We start from the raw sequence: 15000 nt of genomic DNA on the forward strand, positions 1-15000 counted from the left end.
TATTTTGCAAATAAACTCAAAATAATAATGACATATTCAATATGCTACGACATAAGGCATTCTAACTTACAATCACTCGAAGAAATAAACAGTCTTTTGGATGCAGCAAAACACTCACTGTAAAATACGAATAACATCTGTCCTTCACAGAAGAGCATCAACCGATCACCATAAAAGGCAAAGCAAACAACTTTGTCGCACATATCCAGAGAAGGCAGAGCTTGGACTGGTTCTTGAGTCGACCTTAAATGACCTGGGAGAGGCTTACGAGCACTCAATTAACAGAAACTATAAGTGTGGCGTTTGCTGGCCTTTTCTGCTGCAACTAATGGAGTCATTGCCGGAAAACTATTAAATATTTCACTGCACCCTGGCATTCCAGATAAAACTAAACAGCACCGAGTGTCATTTCAGTACCTTCAACGATGATATAGTTTATTTCCCCGTATTTTGCTCTGGCCATTTGATCGTAAAGGCAGCCCTCACTGGAAAAAGCGGTGCGGTAGTATAACCAGATAGCGTCGTGAAAACGTACTTGCAGTAATTCTGTGCTCTTGAAGTCTGCAATGGTTGCCGAAATCAGGCGCCAATGAGACCCACGGCTTTGACGCACGGCAGGGAGACGTGCTACTCAAGTGCACTTAGATGATTTACTCAGTTCAGGTACAGGGTCAGGAGGTGGGGGGAGGGAGGGAGAGAGAGAGAAACAGAGAGACAGAGACACTTGAGACACACACACACAGACACAGACACAGACACAGACACAGACACAGACACAGACACATACACATACACATACACATACACATACACATACACATACACATACACATATACATATACATATACATATACATACAAATACACATACACATACACATACACATACACATACACACAGCGAGAGAGAGAGAGAGAGAGAGAGAGAGAGAGAGAGAGAGAGAGAGAGAGGGAGGGAGGGAGGGAGGGAGGGAGGGAGGGAGGGAGGGAGGGAGGGAGGGGAGGGAGGGAGGGAGGGAGGGAGGGGAGGGAGGGAGGGAGGGAGGGAGGGGAGGGGAGGGGAGGGGAGGGGGAGGGGAGGGGGAGGGGGAGGGGGAGGGAGGGAGAAGGAGAAGGAGAAGGAGAGGAAGAGGGAGAGGGAGAGGGAATGGGAGAGGGAGGGAGGGAATGGGAGAGGAGGGAGGAGGGAGGGAGGGAGGGAGGGAGGGAGGGAGGGAGGGAGGGAGGGAGGGAGGGAGGGAGGGAGGGAGGGAGGGAGAGGGAGGGAGAGGGAGGGAGGGAGGGAGGGAGGGAGGGAGGGAGGGAGGGAGAGAGAGAGAGAGAGAGAGAGAGAGAGAGAGAGAGAGAGAGAGAGAGAGAGAGAGAGAGAGAGAGAGGGAGAGAGAGAGAGAGAGAGAGAGAGAGAGAGAGAGAGAGAGAGAGAGAGAGAGAGAGAGAGAGAGAGAGAGAGAGAGAGAGAGAGACCTATACATACATATTATTATTAACATATTCACAAAATATACAAAAATACAAAAAAAAAAATAAATACAAAAATACAAAGATAGGTATGCAGGTACATGAATCCATCCATCCAGACACACACAGCTTTTTATACCCCATCTACGTGTCATCCATGACCTGGATGATATAAACGCCCTCCTCGACCGTGATGATCTGAGACTCGCCCATCGGCACATCCACGCTCTCCACCCCGCCGACGTCCTCCATCCCCACGGCCTCTACCCCCTCCACCATGCCCATGTCCCCCACCACGCTCATGCCTCCGATCCCCACTTCGTCCCCGATCACGACCGCCTTCGTGACCCCGAGGTCGAGGTCACTGGAGGTGAGCGGCGCGGCCTCCCTGCCGTCGGGCTCAGCCCCTAAGGCCTTGGGCGCCCCCAGGCCGGTGCCTGCTCGCCGCTGGGGCTTGCGGTAAAGGTACGCGTACGGGAGGTGATGCGTCCCCTCCATGTGCGTCTTGAGCATCGAGGGCCGGTGGAAGCCCTGCCCGCACTCCTGGCACTTGTAGGGCCGCTCTCCCCTGTGCACCTTCAGGTGGTAGGTGAGTGCCGACTTGTTCTTGTAGCGCTTGCCACATATCTCGCAGAAGAACTGGCGCTTGTGGAGGTGGACCTGCTCGTCGTGGGTGCGCAGAAGGGCGCTGCTGATGAAACTCTTGCCGCAAACTTTGCACGCGTGCGCCCTGGCACTGGGGTCGTGGCGCAGTTTGTGGTGTGCTAAAAGGCTTGACCGCTGGAAGAACACCTCGCCACAGTCCTCACACGGGAACTGGATGGCTCTTGTGTGGAGGTTCATGTGGACATCCACATGGACGAAGAACTTCTTGCAGACAGGGCATTCCTGTTTAGGAGCATTCAGCTTTTTCAGGCCATGCTCTTTAGCCAAGTGCTGGTTCATCAAAATGCGGCTGGCGAGCTTCTCCCCGCACTCGCTGCAAGTCAGGTCTGCGCGATCCTCCAGCAAGTCGGCATGAACTGTCTGGCAGTGATATATGTACTTACTGTATGAGGTCAGGTGGCTTTCACAATACTCGCATGCTATTGAGGTCACGTCTGCGTGAGCTTTGGAAAAATGGCTCTCAACATGATGGCGGTGTCTGAACTTGAGCTTGCACACGGGGCACCAGCATGAGCCGCTCCTGTGCCCTTCCACGTGCAACTCCAGGGCACGCTTCCCTTTGAACCGGTGACCACACATGTCACATTCATTCGTAAACTTATACGGATGTAGGGAGTAGTTGTGCCGAGACAAAGCTGCAGCACTGGAGAATACGAGCTTACAATCCAGGCATCTCTGGACTTGCATTTTGCTCAGCCTGCCTCGCTTCCGCCGCCTGCCGGTCCGCCTGGGCGCAGAGAGCAGTGCCGGAAGAGGCACCGGCTTCTGCACGACCCTGTGCTCTTCGAGGTGCTCTTCCGCCTCGTCCCGGGGAATGAGTTCACCGCACTGCTCGCACGTGACGGCCTCATCGACGTCCCCCCGGCTGGCTTGGTGCGGCTCGTGCCTATGCCTCCGGTACTCATCGAAGCTGCCTGTGGTGAACTCACAAAACTCACACTTGAGTAAGAAGTCCCCGGTATGCTGGGCTTCCATGTGCCTCAGGAAGGGATACTTCTTCCCAAAATGAACAGAACAGAATTCACACGAAAAAGAACCCAGGAAGTGTTCCACAATGTGAAGCTGCAGTTGCTTCTTGTACAGAAATCTCTCAGGACAGAGCCTGCACACGTGCGACAGTTCGTCTGGATGTGACAATTTCATGTGGAATGACAAGTCTGTCATGCTGGCAAAGACCAGCTTGCAGATAGTGCAGTCTGTCATCTTCCTGGGGCGTCCCCGTCTGGGTAGGGACTGTGGCTCCGCAGAGGGCACCTCGGCCAGACCTTTCTCCCTCAGCAGCTCGGCATATTTCTTCAGACAATCGTTCACATGTGCATCCCGGTGTTCCTTCAGGAGCTGCTCATCGGCCAGAGCCGCAGCGCAGAATTGGCACCGGAGGAGGGTGCCCTGGGCGCTGCCACTCAGCTCCCGCTGGGCGGCACAAGCAGTCAGGTGAAGCTTGAGGCCCGCCAGCGAGCCCTCCTCCGCCCCGCAGTGCCCACACTCATAGTGGCAGCGATGCGAGGCGACAGAGCGTGCCGAGGTGAGGGTGTGGCCGCAGGACCTGCACGCCAGCGCCCACCGCCCCCACGAGTCCTGGCTGAGGCTGAGGTAGGACCTCAAATTGGGCGTGGCATCCAGGAGTTGCAGGACCTCGTCCCCAGGAGCCTCTGCCAGGGACCCCTCTTTTACACCCTCAAGGAGACCCTCGTCATTGCCCTGAGGAAAATACGGCCTTTTGTACTACTCCATACTATCACTGCTCTACAGCGACCTGCCATGCAAGGTTGTCTGTTTGCTATCTCTTTGAGACCCTTACCTTAACATTTACAAATAATGGAATCAGGCAAATTTTATTTTCGACAAAGTCACTTTTCGTCCGCATTATAATAAATTCAAATCTTAAAAAACAACTCATGCAATTTTATAACACACCTTCATATACAGTCAGAACCAATATAAGAGAACAACAAACATATCACCCACATTAAAGACATACAATGATAGTTATTTCTTAAATGGCATTATAGGTATGCTCAAGATCATTACCATTACTGCTATCACTGCAATACCATCATCATTATCAATAATAACAAAATGACTTGCATGAACATGGACCATAAAATCAGCCATAATACTAAAATCAAAAATGATGATAAGACGGGCGATGTCACGTATCCGTGCCATGCCAAATGTGAGTTTACTTGTTTCATGGTAATTCCACATAGATGGCTACTCTTGTACTAAATCACCAATGAGCCAGTTACGAGTACTGCCTATCTCGCCCGTTCACCCTTTTCTTTAATTTACGAAAATATTTTACGTTATCTCATTTTGCTATTACTATTGTTTATAACATTATAAAATTATAATGTTTATAATAAAAATAACACCATTGATATTCATAGAACTAGTAAAAAATACATTTTCCCGCCAATTCAAGGAGAAGTGAAATCAGGTAAGGCAGAGCCATCTATGTGTAGACATTTCGCAAAAAATATAAAAAATGAGCACATCATTTTCCCCATTTTTTGTTAATTTCCCCTGTCGCGAATGGGTTAAAGGACTTCGAATGAGGAATGAATAGGTGGGTCGGGTCAGGTCGAGTGGTGGTGGTAGTGGTGGTAGTGGTAGTGGTAGAGGTAGAGGTAGAGGTAGAGGTAGAGGTAGAGGTAGAGGTAGAGGTAGAGGTAGAGGTAGAGGTAGAGGTAGAGGTAGTGGTAGTGGTAGTGGTAGTGGTTGTGGTTGTGGTTGTGGTTGTGGTTGTGGTTGTGGTAGTGGTAGTAGTAGTAGCAGCAGTAGCAGAAACAGCACCAACAGTAGTAGTAGAAATAGATGTAGATGTAGTTGTAGTTGTAGTTGTAGTTGTAGTTGTTGTAGTAGTAGTAGTAGTAGTACTAATAGTAGTAGTAATAATAGTAGTAATAATAGTAGTAATAGTAGTAGTAATAGTAGTAGTAGTAGTAATAGTAGTAGTAATAGTAGTAGTAATAGTAGTAGTAATAGTAGTAGTAATAGTAATAGTAATAGTAGTAGTAGTAGTAGTAGTAGTACTAGTAGTAGTAGTAGTAGTAGTAGTAGTAGTAGTACTAGTAGTAGTACTAGTAGTAGTAGTAGTAGTAGTAGTAGTAGTATTAGTAGTAGTAGTAGTAGTACTAGTAGTAGTAGTAGTAGTACTAGTAGTAGTAGTAGTAGTAGTACTAGTAGTAGTAGTAGTAGTAGTACTAGTAGTAGTAGTAGTAGTAGTACTAGTAGTAGTAGTAGTAGTAGTAGTACTAGTAGTAGTAGTAGTAGTAGTACTAGTAGTACTAGTAGTACTAGTAGTACTAGTAGTACTAGTAGTAGTAGTAGTACTAGTAGTAGTAGTAGTAGTAGTACTAGTAGTAGTAGTAGTAGTACTAGTAGTAGTAGTAGTAGTACTAGTAGTAGTAGTAGTAGTAGTACTAGTAGTAGTACTAGTAGTAGTACTAGTAGTAGTAGTAGTAGTAGTAGTAGTAGTAGTTGTTGTAGTAGTAGTAGTAGTAGTAGTAGTAGTAGTAGTAGTAGTAGTAGTAGTAGTAGTAGTAGTAGTAGTAGTAGTAGTAGTAGTAGTAGTAGTAGTAGTAGTAGTAGTAGTAGTAGTAGTAGTAATAATAATAATAATAACAATAATAATAATAATAATTATTATTATTATAATTAGCAGTGGCAATTGTAGTGCTAGTAGTAGTAGTAGTAGTAGTCGATCTTGCTTTGGTCTTTGTCAGCTAAACATGTCTTCTCGAAGTTTGATAGGAAAGCCCCTCTCTATCTATCTATCTATCTATCTATCTATCTCTCTCTCTCTCTCTCTCTCTCTCTCTCTCTCTCTCTCTCTCTCTCTCTCTCTCTCTCTCTCTCTCTCTCTCTCTCTCTCTTTAAGTAAAGACTAAAGTTTCCCTTTGCAATGCCAACAACCACAAGTGCAAGCAATTATCAATTCACTGTAATTGTAGAGGAAGACAAGCCCAACAAAGAAAAAATAACCATATCAATTTCCTTTATATATATATATATATATATATATATATCTTGTCATACTTTTTTCCATTTCCCTCTTCTTTCCTCCCGTGAAATAAGTATGAGACCCTATCCACCACTATAGTTAACCATATTTATTTCATAACAAAATATACTTAGGAAATAGTGAAATGCATAGAGAAATTTTTGCTATATTTCGAAAAGAACATTTTCCATTATATACAATACAATTTACCATATCCAAATGTTACTTTGTACTTGGGTTAATAATATATTTTTGGTCATTACTGTACACATATCCCTTAACATGAGGTACTAGACACATCTGCTGTTTCAATAGATATTCATAAAAGTTTTCAAAACAAAACAAATAATAATAATAACCGTAAGTTTTAGAGAACTGAAAGACTGTGGGATTTCATTCAACCAGTTCCACATAAATGACCTGCATGTCTCCTTGGTCATTTGCAACATCATGTTGCTGTTCCTTGTCCAACTCCTGTGAGAGGGCCTGCACCATCTGCAAGGAGGCCTCACTTTGTACCACATGCACAACATGGCCATCTTCCCCAACCTCTGTGATAAGCTGTGCACCCTCTTCCCCCCCACCTGTGACTACCTGAACATCGAGATTTTGATTTCCAGATTCTCCCAGGATTGCCTCAGTGGCTGCATTCAAAGAATCTGGCAGGGCTGATCTAAAGTAGCGCCTTGTTCTGTGGTGCAGCCCATGAGTGCGAGCTAAATGTGTGGTTAGCTCAGAAGGACGGCTGAAGGCTGCTCCACATGAATTACAAGCATGTGGCCGTTCACCCGTATGAGTGCGCCTATGGTAAGTCAGATCTCCAGCCTTGAAATAGGCCCTGCCACAAAATTCACATTTGTAACGTCTCTCATTGGTATGTGTAGCAGTGTGACGCTCAAGCTCACTTTTTGTAATGTATGCTTTCCCACATGTCTGACACACAAAACGTGAATAGTGCTCCCGCAAATGGTGGCGCTTCACATGCTCAGAGAGCTTGCCTGGATTGAAGAATGACTCGCCACAATAGGAACACTCACTCTTGTGCTGTTTGGTGTGCTTCTCGTTAACATGTGCGGCAAGGAGATACTTACTCATCTGTTTCCCACAGTATGTGCACTTCACAAGTTCTGCATGACGACTGGACTTGTGCTGGGCCAGTTCTCGCCCAGAGTGGAATTTTTCCCCACATTTTGTGCAGCGAATATTTCTAGCCAATCCCAGTTGATCAGGGTGTCGAAGAAGGACATGTGTAAAGAGTGCGTTGATGGACTTTGCAATATGAGAGCAATGCTGACAACGAAAACTGACAGTATCATGGTGTGCATTATCGCAATGGCTCCTCAAGTGGTGGAACTTTGCAAACTGTTGAGGGCATAATGGGCACTGTATTGCCCCTGTAGTGTGGGTTTCTGTGTGATCAAGAAGTGCATCATTAGACTGAAATTTCAAATAGCAGATCTTACATCTGAACATTGGTTTTTCACCATGACTGCGCTGCATGTGGCGCTTCATGGCCATTATTGACTTGAACTTCTTCTGGCAGTGACTGCACTCATTGCTTTCATCCTGCACAGATGATCCATTGAGAGAATCAGCTAAAGATGCTGCACCACCTTCATCTTCTTGCTTGTTGGCAGCCTGCAATGATGCTTCTGCCTGGTGAGTCAGCATGTGAGAGCAATAGTCTCCCACATTCAAAAAAGAATGCCTACACACCACACACATAAAGGCTGTAGGAATTTCAGCATGCGCACCATTCAGATGAGCAGTAAAAGCTCCTGCATCAGTGAAGCACTCAGAACAAGCTGGACAGAGAAAACTTGGCCCATGAACACGAAGTACATGTCCACCTAGCTGGCGAAAAGTGCGGAAACGCATGTCACAGAGAGCGCATGCACGGACCAGAGCTTCCGGATGGTACTCGGCAACATGGCGCTCAATGTCTCCAAAGGGAATGACCCCACACAAGTCACAGGGTCTGTAGCTTGCAGGACGGCGGCGGCGCAGGCGGGTACCTTCAGAGGGGTCGAAAACGGTGACAGCACCATGGGCTGCCCCTTCAGGACACTTGTTGGCAGGGCTATTGTCCACTAATCCGATGGTGACCACGCCCACGTCCCCCTGTAACATACACACCACCTCACTGCCATGACACAAAATTCCGCTCTTGTAGTAATGCACACTACGTTGTAATTGACTCTAAACTGACAGCTCTCCATCTGAGTGTCACGCAATGAAGTTGGGAGTCTTCTCTGGATATAATTTATATTCAAAATTATTCAAAGTTGAAAATGTCCAATTCAAATCAATTTAAGAAGTGTGATACCTTAGTATATGCCCGCAACCTTGCTACTGTGACTAAAATTTCTAAAACCAGATATTTCATATTTTAATATGAGTTGTAACCTGGCAAAAATAACTTAAAATAATAAGCAAACAAGTTTGTAATATCAAGGTTAAAAATATCAAACACTGTTACAACCTTACCACAGCTATCTTGCCTTTTCTTCTTTTTTATATTACTTTTTAATTAAATAACTAATTATATAAAGAAGTTATGAATATTGTATATAGAAATGTACATTTAAAAGAATATGAATACTTCAATGTACAGAGAGGCAGGTAGGTGGGTAGATTAACTAATGGGTGTGGTTGTGGGAGAGAGATATTGTGTGTGTGTGTGTGTGTGTGTGTGTGTGTGTGTGTGTGTGTGTGTGTGTGTGTGAGTGAGTGAGTGAGTGAGTGAGTGAGTGAGTGAGTGAGTGAGTGAGTGAGTGAGTGAGTGAGTGAGTGAGTGAGTGAGTGAGTGAGTGAGTGAGTTTGTGTGTGTGTGTGTGTGTGTGTGTGTGTGTGTGTGTGTGTGTGTGTGTGTGTGTGTGTGTGTGTGTGTGTGTGTGTGTGTGTGTGTGTGCGTGTGTGTGTGTGTGTGTGAGAGAGAGAAACTGAGTATGAGTATGAATGTGACTGAGTGTGTCAGTGTGAATGTGAGTGTGAATGTGAATGCAAATGTGAATGTGAATGTGAATGTGAGTGTGAGTGTGAGTGTGAGTGTGAGTGTGAGTGTGAGTGTGACTGACTGACTGACTGACTGACTGACTGACTGACTGACTGACTGACTGACTGACTGACTGACTGACTGACTGACTGACTGACTGACTGACTGACTGACTGACTGACTGACTGACTGTAATATTATGAGTATGTGTCTGTGTCTGTGTTTGTGCCTGTGCAAAGTGGATCATACTCAGTCATACCCTAAATCAGTTGCAATGATTCCTTTGTCTTAAAATATTGCTTTCACTAGTCTCCATTTACTACAATCATAATTTAATTTCATCAACATTTCACATATCATATCTGCAAAATAACTAATGGATAAAGTACAAACAAAATAAATATTCTTTAACCATATTCCTTGCAACAAGTGTAGATAAGGTATGAGTGAAAATGAATACCTCTTGTATTGTGAAGATATTAATTCCCATTTATTCCCCTCTCTACAAATATTCTTTAAGTACTCATATGCCTTTCTTCCTTTTTATTCCTCTCCAAAACTTTGATCACTGTCGACCAGAAAGACCAATTCCTATAAAATATTAAAGACAACCAATGCCTCTGTAGGAAAATACTGATCCTTCCCAATATCATAAAACATGAACAAAGAGCCACATTCTTCTGCGTAAGTCGTGTGTATGTGAGAGGAAAAGACATTCAATAATGAACCCCCTGTGAACAATGAAGTGAAATTAATACCAGAGAAGTACATTTTCTTCAATTTTATTATTTGTCTAATATAAGTTAAATCATTAGTTACTCTTGAAAACAATGGAGTCATCATAACATCAGGTACTTGTAGTAATTATACAGTTTCATTTGGAAAAAAAAAAGGAAAACAGGATGAATTTAACTTACATTGCCTTTCACATTACCATACCAGCAATTCCATAATCCTGCCATTTTTATATTTAAACAAAAAAAAATTCATAATCCAATTATAGAAGCAAGCTATAAGAGAAAAATACAATTCCAAATTATATACTTTCATATCAATTCATAATATATCAACCCCAAATTCTGAAATTTGAACAAGATGCTTCAAAGAGCAAAGCTAAACAAGTTAATATCATTTGGCACAAATGAACATAAAGAAAGCAGACAGCAACTCTGAAATTCTTATGCATGAGCTCTGCACACTGTCCAGAAAATTTTAAATGGCGAGTTGGACCTCCAAATCTCAGACAAACAAATCAATAAATAAGCACTAATAATCCACACAATCCTTCCATGAGGTCATGACAACACGGGTTTCCTCCCCTTCCTCAGATATAACCAACTGAGCCATCCCTTGGGTCTCTTCCCACTCATTGGTCAAGACCATTTGCGATTCCTCACTTGTCTGTGGGACAGTAATCCGAGCATCCTCCCAGCCCCCAGTCATCACTACTTGAGACTCCTCACTTTCTGTGGGCAAAATGACTTCCCATCCTTCAGGAATCATTACCCTTGTTCTCTCACTGTTCTGTGGATAGTTTCCATCACTGCCAGGGTCTATGGAAGCGTTGCCCGCAGCAATGGATGAAGGGAGATTTGAACTTGGCTGTGTAACGCATGTTTCCTCAGGCTCTGGTTTTATAAGGCCCACTTCGGCAGCATCAACAGTGTGGACGAGAGGATTGGCCAAGTCATCATAAGACACAACATGGATAATATTCCCCACTTCCTTACCCGGTAAGCTTACAACAGTTTCTTCCAGACCAACAGCAAGAGTGGCTGAATTCAAGCACTCTTTTTCTAATGATTCCTTTGATGAAATATTCTGAGTAGCATCTACTGTCTTTGCATGTCCCTGAGCAACTATGTAAAGAGGGGATTCGTTTTCTAACACAGCCTGTAATATGCCATGCTCTCTGGTATAGTCCTTGACACAAGTAACTCCATGTACACGTTTCATATGTGCACTCCATCCTACATAATTCTTGAATTTTGCCTGACAGTCTTGACAAACAAACATAACATTGGAATGCTTCTGCATGTGATATCTAAGAGTGGATGAGGAGAGGTAAGTTTCTCCACACATTTCACACCTGTAAGGTCTCTCTCCAGTGTGCGTCTTTAAATGGTATTTGAGTTCAGCATTGGTGAAGAAACTACGACCACACTGTTTGCAAATCTTGTCTCTGCCAGAGCCTAACTCATCATGAATTCTTCTCACATGATCAAGAAGGGTATATTTTGTCACAAAAGTTTTATCACAGCTTTTGCATTTCAGTGAAGATTCTCGAGTATGAGTGTTCAAGTGTGATGCTAAGGCATACTTATTGGACATAACTTTACCACAAATGTTACAAGCACATTTCTTTTCTGACTTGCCTTTTTCATGTAATTTCATGTGCCTCAAGAAGTTACCCTTTACCATAAATTTCCGGCCACAGTCACCACAGGTATATTTTGCCTTCTGAGATTCTTCTGACTCAGGATGTGCTTTCCTCTTGTGGCTGATGAGCTGGATGTACTCTTTAAATTCTCTGTTGCAATATTCACACACTCTGTTTACCTTGTGGTTGTGCATTTTCTCTTTGTGTATGTTTAACTGATTTCGAGAAGCAAACTTGACTAAACAATCACTGCAGTCATATTCTCCAAACTGATGAGTCAAAAGATGGTCATGCAAGAATAATTCTGATGGGTATTTGTTCAGGCAGTAATGACAATGGAACTTTCTTGTTCTATGGGTCTTTTCATGAGTAATAAAGAGTGATGCTTTCTTGAATCTCTTCTCACATATATTGCACGCTAATAAGCCACGTCCACCCCACACAACACCTTCAATTGGAATGCCACCTTTGTGAAATTTTAGAGCATGGCTAATGTATTTGAATCGACTTGTGTATGTCTTACTACACAAAGAACAACTATAATTATCTTCACTTTTTGGGATGTGTGCTACATTTGCATGATTATGAAGTTCATCTTCAGTTCCAAAGATCTTACCACAGTCTGAACAGTGATGCAATCCAACACAATGGGTTTCCAGGTGCTTCCTGTAGAGATCTGACTCTAGAAATTTTGCACAACATATCTCACAGGTCATGATGAACTCTTGATGCTGCTGCTGAATGTGCCTAGAGAGCGAGAGTCTTGGAGCCTTCAGTGAGCAGTAGGGACATGGATACTGTTGTTGCTCATGACCCTCCAGGTGACTCATTAGCTGCACAATGGGGACTTCCTCATCACAGTAGATACAGCTCTTGGTTTTCATTGCTCCTGGCCGGCACAAACGACCCTCTTCACCCGCCTCATTTGAGTTGCCTGGAGTTTCTGCTGGATGGTCTCCCTCATCCAACTCCTGCAATAATGGAGACAGTATTGTGTAGACTCAGCACACAGGAGGATCATCCCCTAACACTCATCACCCACATCTAACAGGCACACTGCCATCAGCTATCAAAGTCATCAATCTTGATGATACTAATTATCTGCTGCTCATGCTTCAAGTCAGCCTGATTCATCTCATAGACATAGGTGACATTTTCCTCCTGCGTCTCTGATGTGGCAGAGACATCCATGGAAGGATCCAGAACCATCATCTCCATTGCATCAGGGATGATGACCTGAACAGGGGGTTCCTGCTCCTCCTCCACACGGTACAGGGTAATGTGCTCAGACCCATCCTCATCTACAAGAGATGCTCCTTTTTCATTCACAACCTCCATCTGGAGTTCCCTTGCCTTCTCCTTCCCAAAGCGAGCACACAATTCCATGAAGTGACCTGGATGCAGGATCTTGTGAACTCTTCTTAGGTGGTTCTTTGTGTCCACGTCACGGCGGAACATTTGAGTACACATGGGACACTCTGAATCTCGTGTGGCTTTGTGGGTGGCTTTGTGGTATCTCATTCGAGATATGGTGTAAAAAGCATCTCCACACACATCGCATTTGTAATTACGTTCATTAGTGTGAGTCTTATGGTGTAATGTTAACTCCCACTCCTGAAGATAAACTTTACCACACAGCTTACACCTGTACTGAAAGTCACTGCGGTCACTGTGAACACGTTTTACATGCATCTGTAGAAGGTGCTTAGCATAAAATTCTCTATTGCAATGAGGACAAACAAATGAATGCTCTTTTGTATGAACCATATTGACATGCACATCAAGTGCTGCTTTTGAACTTAATTTCTTCCCACAATAACTGCACTGATGATCTCTATTGTGCACCATCATGTGTCGCTTTAGAGCTATTCTGGAAGGATACTTCTCCCCACAAATACCACAAACTTCATTGCAATCTAAATGCTCCCTATGTTCCATTTCCCTGTGTGTCTTTAAAGAAGTGGCAGTGCTGAAGAGCCTGTTGCACACATTGCACATCAAACCTTTTTTCTGCCCATGCACATAATACATGTGGTCAACCAGGTGCGACTCATTCCCAAACTTGACACCACACCGGACACACTCTAGCCAGCCATCAATATGTGTTTTCAAGTGACTCTCTAAATAGGACTCCTTTGAAAATCTCCTACAACAGACCTTACATTCATGTGGGAAGAGATGGATATGTTCATTATACTTATGAGTCTGATATGCAATCATATTATTACACACTTTCCCACACTCCACACACACAACACTATTTACAGGAACATCCTCCTTCTCAAAACTATGCCCCTTCCGTCTTCCTCTCCTGTGTTTCTGCTCAAAGTGGAACTTCAACTGATCCTCATTAATGAAAGTTGCATCACAACGAGGACATGTATTGGCAGTATCAGGATGAACATCCTTTAAGTGCTTGATTAGAAGAATTGCTGTTGGGAAGCCCACTGCACACATTGCACAAGCATGGTTGGTGGGCGTGTGATTAATCAAGTGGGAATCTAGCTCATGTCTTTTATCAAACACCAAGGGGCAGTGGGGGCACTTCACTGCCTTGCTATCAATGTGAGCCTCCGTGCAGTGGATTTTGTAGAGTGGCTCATTATTGAACAGCTGGCCACACTCAGAGCAGGATAGGGGCTCATCCAGGTACACCTGCGTGCCACTGTTCCTCTGCCTCGTGCGCCGCTTGGGTTTGATAACCTGATAATCATCCTGGGAATATTTAGCCTTTATTGGTCTCTTCCCCTCACCTCTCATAACCTCTGCCTTTCCCCCTCCCAATGGCCCATCAATCTTTATCTCAAGGTGTGCAGTCTCCTCCTGGAATAAGAAGAAACTGCACTTAGTTATGCCTCTAGCTATTCCCTTTGCAGAGAGTACTTTACATTCTACAGTCAGTTTACATTTAATTTCAGGCAGTAAACTGTTGCATGGCTTACTTTCCATTTCCTTTCCTAAATTAAATTTTTTTCCCATAGCCAAACATGCGACTTATAAAATAAAAAAAATAGAAAAGCCTGCCAAGTAAAATACTAACATAGCCAAGGCAACAAAATCACCTGTTACTGGCTCTAAACCTGATCAATAAATATAAATGTAAAAGTATATGTACATATAAATATACAAAGGAGAACATATTCACATAAACATACATATATACAAAAATATCTTTACTTTTCTATTCCACTCCTAAATTAACCCAATGCCACCGGGGAAAATGCTATGCTCTCTTTTTTTTGTGTGTGAAATGTCTGGGCATCTAGATGGCTCTGCTAGTGCTAGAGCACATAGGAGTCAAGCAGTAGACCTTATGACCTTACCTGATTTCACCTTTCCTTGAATTGGTGGGAAAAACCTATTTTTTACTAATGCTATGAATAACAATGGTGTTATTTCTATTATAGATATTATAATTACTGTAATGTTATAAACATTAGTAACAGCAAAATAAGATAATGTAAAATATTTTCGTAAATCAAGGAAAAGGGTAAA

At 43.7% G+C, this 15000-nt stretch overlaps 1 protein-coding gene across 7 annotated transcripts in view; it reads right to left on the bottom strand.

Annotated features, from left to right (window-relative positions):
• The window catches only part of LOC125036640 (zinc finger and SCAN domain-containing protein 2-like), a 37641-nt gene that overhangs the window by 9822 nt on the left and 12819 nt on the right, over positions 1-15000 (bottom strand). The window contains exon 6 of one of the 7 annotated variants that reach the window (XM_047629410.1): positions 1506-3825. The exons of 2 other annotated variants lie outside the window; for them this stretch is intronic. In XM_047629410.1, coding sequence (XP_047485366.1) covers positions 1603-3825 — 2223 coding nt within the window. In that variant the 3' untranslated portion in view covers positions 1506-1602. 4 more of the 7 variants (XM_047629409.1, XM_047629414.1, XM_047629412.1 and 1 more) reach the window with 4 other exon arrangements.

The sequence above is a fragment of the Penaeus chinensis genome, chromosome 21 (assembly GCF_019202785.1).
Source record: "Penaeus chinensis breed Huanghai No. 1 chromosome 21, ASM1920278v2, whole genome shotgun sequence".
In the NCBI taxonomy this organism is placed as follows: Eukaryota; Metazoa; Arthropoda; class Malacostraca; order Decapoda; family Penaeidae; genus Penaeus; species Penaeus chinensis.